This window comes from Triticum dicoccoides, chromosome 2B, assembly GCF_002162155.2.
Source record: "Triticum dicoccoides isolate Atlit2015 ecotype Zavitan chromosome 2B, WEW_v2.0, whole genome shotgun sequence".
NCBI lineage: Eukaryota > Viridiplantae > Streptophyta > Magnoliopsida > Poales > Poaceae > Triticum > Triticum dicoccoides.
Genome location: NC_041383.1, coordinates 458481413 through 458487586, shown reverse-complemented (window position 1 = coordinate 458487586; position 6174 = coordinate 458481413). Strand labels below are relative to the sequence as shown.

Below are 6174 nucleotides of genomic sequence, written 5' to 3'. Positions count from 1 at the left end.
GTTTTTACTGGTGGAGAAAGGAAAGTAGGTAAGGTTAAGTAGGATTCATACGTAGGTGTAGCATTTTTGCTAGGATCACCGAGGGCTTAAAATTAGCAACAGTGTACCCGCCAAAAAAAACATCAGTGCACGGCTTCAGGTGATAGCATAATGACCATTTTTTTGATAAAGAGAATATATTAATATCAAGACGATACCAAATACATCCAACCTCTGCAACAACATAATGTTTAGATTAAGTGTAACTATCAAGCATGCATACAGCCAAAAGAAAACAAAAGAAGAAGAAAAAAGAAAACAAAGACCCCGCGGAATCAAATAGAGATTCGCAGCAGCAAGAGCACGAAGAGTGGTGATGACACGTAGACTTCGAAGAAGGTTCTCCATTCTCCAAAACGACGCCTTCAAAAAGGTAACTGTGCACAAACACCGTCGTCGTCCGATCCAACCAGCATGATCAGATCCTGAATTTTCACACTGGAGAAGGTCTCATCTCCAGACAATGTCTTCAACAAGAAAAACGACTGGGGAGCCGTCATTGCCATGTACAAGCACTAAAGACCAGACCTAAGGTTTTCACCCCGGAAACTGAGACGCGGAACTCAAAGAGCACCGCCAAGAACGAGGTCTCCTAGTGTCGCCGCCCCACTCGCGGAGAATACTACTGCAAAACGCCAATCATTCGACACACATACTTCTTCCGATCTGCTATGCATGCTCTATGGAATCTTCTCCGGCTCTCGACTCGATATGAGCATGCGAGATGGAACCTACAGAGCCTATCCGGTCTTCTTCAAACACGACCGTCTTGATCCCCCTATTAGCAGCTTGGTTAACGAGGCAATGAAGGTGCCAAAGCGGACCCAGTGGATCGTTCTCACCACTAGAGATAGGAAATGGATCTTCACGTTGCCAATGGAGGCTGCAGAACACCGGGTCACACTCCCGTGGCAACGGCAGAACACGCAATGAGCCCATCGCTTTGCCCACCACAAGCGTCGATCCAACGCTTGTTGAACCGAGCACACACGCATGCCTCCTGGGTGAGGTGTCGTGCGCGTGCCCGGTCGTAGCAGTCCGCGGGAGATCTTTGGTGTCGTCTGATTGGCGCCAGGAAACGACTGTGGGAGGTGGCCATGTCGGGATCTCACCTCCCAAACCATTTCGGCGCTGCCATATAGGATGCACACGGCAGCGGCGGCAAAAAACATCACTCCGCCCTGCCAGATCCGCATGGCTACGTTGATCTGCGCATGGAAGGAGGGGGAGGAATGAGGATTTGGGAGCGCGAGGAGGGGCAGCCGGCCACCGCCGTCGACTGGCTGGGGCGGCGAGCGACGGCGGCGACGAGGGGATCTGGCGAGGTGGCGCTTGAGAGGTTGGTGACGGGGATGCCTCAAAGTCACATGGGAGGCGACCCGGAGGCAGTTTCTTTTTTTGCAGACCCAGTAGGGTTCCTCAAAAACACCTCCATTTTAGAGATTTTGGTTTTGATTTTATTGGGTTATTTTTGGCGGTGGGGCCGTGAAGAGATTACCGTCTAGTTTTCTTTAAAAAAAGGCCATTTAGGCCCAGCTTTACAAAAGGCTCGACCAGTCCAAAACGTCTGTTGGGAACCAACTGCAAAGTTTTTTTTGAACATAGTACAAACACAGGCACTCATACATACACGCATACACTCACCTCTATGAATGCACACGCGCACACCCTACTCTTCGACCATACAACCACATGTTGATTCGCTGCAAAGTTAAGTACATGCGCGAGACCCTAAGCTGGAATGCCCACACGGCATCAAACGAGCCAACCACCCAAACAGGCGCATTCGAACTGGACAGACGCTGAGGCAGGGGCCCAGCACCACAGGCTTGAGCCTGATAGCGGACGTGAGTGCGTGACACACGGGGACGAGGGTGTCGGAGCAAGGAAGAGAGACGCACATGAACACCATAATGCTATCAGGCCTGATTAATCATGTGGAGGGAGCAACCATGCGCCTTTTCACCTCTGGAAATTCATAGCTCACACTTTTTTTAGTGGAAGCATGAGTTGGCAAACACATGCATTTTCAAACAAGGAAGATTAATTCTCAAACCACCATGACATGTAGTAATTCTCAAACCATGCACCGATGAGTCTTCGAGGTGGAAACGAAGAAATGAAAATCAACATCCCAGTTGTCGAGTCGAGAAGAGGATGACACTGAAAGTATGCGTATTACGATTTCATTTACATATATGTACAATACATAATGTACCCTACATTTTTTTTTTGGAGCAGAGTGGTGTGGTCTTTTTTTTTATTACGAAAATGCCATAGCTGGCCCGCATGCGTGCGGATCGGATGATCGGTCGGAGACGACGGACAACGGACACTCCATCGTCACCAACTGCTTTTGTCTGGGAGACAATAAATATTTTTTGTAAACAAAATAAAAATATAAACGAGGGTACTAGAAGGCGGTAACGGCATGGCCAGCTAAACGCGCTCCCAGCCGTTGGTTTGCGATCCCGTCCTCCCTCCCGTCCCCTACGCAACGTCGCCTCCACCGTCCATCCGTCGCTGCCACCTCTGTGCGCGCGCACGAGGGAGGAAGACGACGCAGCACACACACTCTCCCCGTGGGTCCCCTTTCCGGCTTGGCGTCTATCTCCTCTCTCCCCCATCCCCATGCACTGCACAGTACCCGCCAGCTTCCACCCCCGCCGCACACGTTGCTCCCCCTTCTCATCGCTTCTCAATTAATATCTCCATCACTCGGGTTCCGCGCTGCATTTCGGCCGGCGGGTTGAGTGAGATCTGGGCCACTGACCGACTCACTCGCTGCGCGGGGATGGCGACGTTCGCGGTGTCCGGCGCGACCCTCGGTGTGGCGCGGCCCGCCAGCGCCGGCGGCGGACTGCTGCGATCCGGCTCGGAGCGGAGGGGCGGGGTGGACTTGCCGTCGCTGCTCCTCAGGAAGAAGGACTCCTCTCGTACGCCTCGCTCCCTCCAATCTCCCCGTCTGTTTTTGGGCCCCCTTCTCTCTCCCTCGCCTCTCTGCGCGCGCATGGCCTGTTCGATGCTGTTCCCCAGTTGATCTCCATGAACGAGAGAGATAGCTGGATTAGGCGATCGCCTCAGGCCCTGGTGTTACCACGGCTTTGATCATCTCCTCCTTTCATGCTGATATTTTCTCACTCTTTCTTCTGTTCTTGCCGTAACTGCAAGTTGTAGCATTTTTTTGGCGAATAAGTTGTAGCATTGTCTCAGTATTGTACTCATCCTTGCATTTGCAGGCGCCGTCCTGAGCCGCGCGGCCTCTCCAGGGAAGGTCCTGGTGCCTGACGGTGAGAGCGACGACTTGGCGGCCACTCCAGCGCAACCCGAAGAATTACAGGTACACACCGTCGTGCCGGAAAATCTTCATGCACCCGTTATTCACTTACCAAATATCGGATGAACCAAGCCGCGGAGGCATCAGGTTTCAAGCTTCTTCTATCAGCATTGTGCACTACTTCACTGCCTTGTGCAGTTTGTTAGCTGTGGCCCCGCGCTGGCTCTTGGGCCACTGAAAACTCAGATGGATGTGCATTCTAGCAAGAACTTCACAAAATAATGCACTGTTTGTGGTTTCGTTTGTCTGCTCTACGATTGCTATTTTTCGTGTGCTGTAGATACCTGAAGATATCGAGGAGCAAACGGCTGAAGTGAACATGACAGGGGGGACCGCAGAGAAACTTGAATCTTCAGAACCGACTCAGGGCATTGTGGAAACAATCACTGATGGTGTAACCAAAGGAGTTAAGGAACTAGTCGCGGGGGAGAAACCGCGAGTTGTCCCAAAACCAGGAGATGGGCAGAAAATATACGAGATTGACCCAACGCTGAAAGATTTTCGGAGCCATCTTGACTACCGGTAATGCCTACCCACTAATTTCGCTCATTTTGAATTAAGGTCCTTTCATCATGCAAATTTGGGGAACATCAAAGAGGCAAAGACTAGGGACCACTATTTCATACAGTTCCCCTCATGGTCTGAGAATATGCTGGGAAGTATATGTATAATTGCTGGCTACAATTGGCTCATAATTCCAATACAAATAACTGTCTCCGATCATTACAATTACAGAGTGGCAAACTGATGAAAATGTGGTGGATGGGTTATGGATTTTACTTTGCTAATTCCTCTACCAAATTCCTGGGGAAAAACATCTACCAGTTGGGCAACTTAGTTTCTTATCTTTGTTGCCTTTTTGTTTTGGGGAAAACACACTGCTAAATTTGAATGATTTTGGGTATGCCTTGGTGGATTCAACAGATACAGCGAATACAAGAGAATTCGTGCTGCTATTGACCAACTTGAAGGTGGATTGGAAGCATTTTCTCGTGGTTATGAAAAGCTTGGATTTACCCGCAGGTAAATTTAAAGCTTTACTATGAAACGCCTCCACTAGTCTAATTGCATATCTTATAAGAAAATTTATAATTCCTGTTTTCCCCTCTCTTTTTTCCAGTGCTGAAGGTATCATCTAATTGCTTATCTTATAAGAAAATTTATAATTCCTGTTTCCCCCTCTCTTTTTTCCAGTGCTGAAGGTATCACTTACCGAGAATGGGCTCCTGGAGCGCATGTACGTCTTAACAGACACCTTCTAATTTATTGTTAATGGTCACTATTCACCAACTAGCTTACTGGACTTACAAAATAGCTTACTGAATACTGACCAGTTACTCTAAATTTATGATCTGGCTTTTGGATCCTGTTACAGTCTGCAGCATTAGTAGGTGACTTCAACAATTGGAATCCAAATGCAGATACTATGACCAGAGTATGTCTACAGCTTGGCAATCTTCCACCTTTGCTTCGTAACTACTGATACATCTATTTGTATTTATTTAACTGTTTGCACGTTCCTTAAAGTTGAGCCTCAACTATATCATACCAAAATGGTATAATTTGTCAGTGTCTTAAGCTTCAGCCTAAAGATCCTACTGAATTTAGTCCATCTTTTTGAGATTGAAAATGAGTATATTAAGGATGATTGAATACTTGCAACACTCCCATTTTTTGGTAGAACCTTTTGCATTATGTGTGCTTTTCCATCCACAATGAGCATATTTCCATGCTATCAGTGAAGGTTTGCTCCTATTGATGCCGATATTTGATATGATCTTTTGATCTTTTCAGGATGATTATGGTGTTTGGGAGCTCTTCCTCCCTAACAATGCTGATGGATCCCCAGCTATTCCTCATGGCTCACGTGTAAAGGTAATCTGGCCAATTATTTAGTCGAGGATGTAACATTTTCGAACTCTGCCTACTAAGGGTCCCTTTTCCTCCCTATTTTCTAGATACGGATGGATACTCCATCTGGTGTGAAGGATTCGATTTCTGCTTGGATCAAGTTCTCTGTGCAGGCTCCAGGTGAAATACCATTCAATGGCATATATTATGATCCACCTGAAGAGGTAAGTATCAATCTACGTTACATTATTAAATGGAATTTCCAGTGTTACAGTTTTTTAATACCCACTTCATGTCTCACTGACATGTGAGTCAAGACAATACTTTAGAATTTGGAAGTGACATATGCATTAATTCACCTTCTAAGGGCTAAGGGGCAACCAACCATGGTGATGTGTGTATGCTTGTGTGACTTAAGATCTTATAGCTCTTTTATATGTTCTCTGTTGGTTAGGACATTCCATTTTGACCTTTTGTGACCATTTACTAAGGATATTTTACATGCAAATGCAGGAGAAGTATGTCTTCCAACATCCTCAACCTAAACGACCAGAGTCACTAAGGATTTATGAATCACACATTGGAATGAGCAGCCCGGTATGTCAATAAGTTATTTCACCTGTTTCCGGTCTGATGGTTTATTCTATGGATTTTCTAGTTCTGTTATGTACTGTTAACATACCACACGGTGCATTCACGTGACAACCTCGATTTTATTTTCTAATTTCTTCATATTGGCAAGTGCATAACTTTGCTTCCTCTCTGTCTCGTTTTTTTGTCTCTAAGATTTCCATTGCATTTCGAGGTAGCAGGCATGTGAATCTGAATATTTTTTGTCAGAGCACAGTTATATTGAATGCCATTGTTGTTGCAATAGCTTGGTATAATGTAGCCATGTTACTAGCTTAAGAAATATCGCATTGGAGCATCTCCAGCAAGCCATTTCC

At 46.6% G+C, this 6174-nt stretch overlaps 1 protein-coding gene across 1 annotated transcript in view; it reads left to right on the top strand.

Annotated features, from left to right (window-relative positions):
- The first annotated feature begins 2664 nt into the window (after nt 1-2664).
- LOC119364194 (1,4-alpha-glucan-branching enzyme 2, chloroplastic/amyloplastic-like) overlaps nt 2665-6174 on the top strand; it is a 10601-nt gene continuing 7091 nt past the window's right edge. Inside the window, exons 1-9 of the mRNA XM_037629620.1 lie at nt 2665-2975; nt 3279-3379; nt 3657-3898; nt 4301-4399; nt 4571-4613; nt 4752-4811; nt 5171-5251; nt 5335-5451; nt 5741-5824. Coding sequence (XP_037485517.1) covers nt 2834-2975; nt 3279-3379; nt 3657-3898; nt 4301-4399; nt 4571-4613; nt 4752-4811; nt 5171-5251; nt 5335-5451; nt 5741-5824 — 969 coding nt within the window. The 5' untranslated portion in view covers nt 2665-2833. The remainder of the gene's footprint in view (nt 2976-3278; nt 3380-3656; nt 3899-4300; nt 4400-4570; nt 4614-4751; nt 4812-5170; nt 5252-5334; nt 5452-5740; nt 5825-6174) is intronic.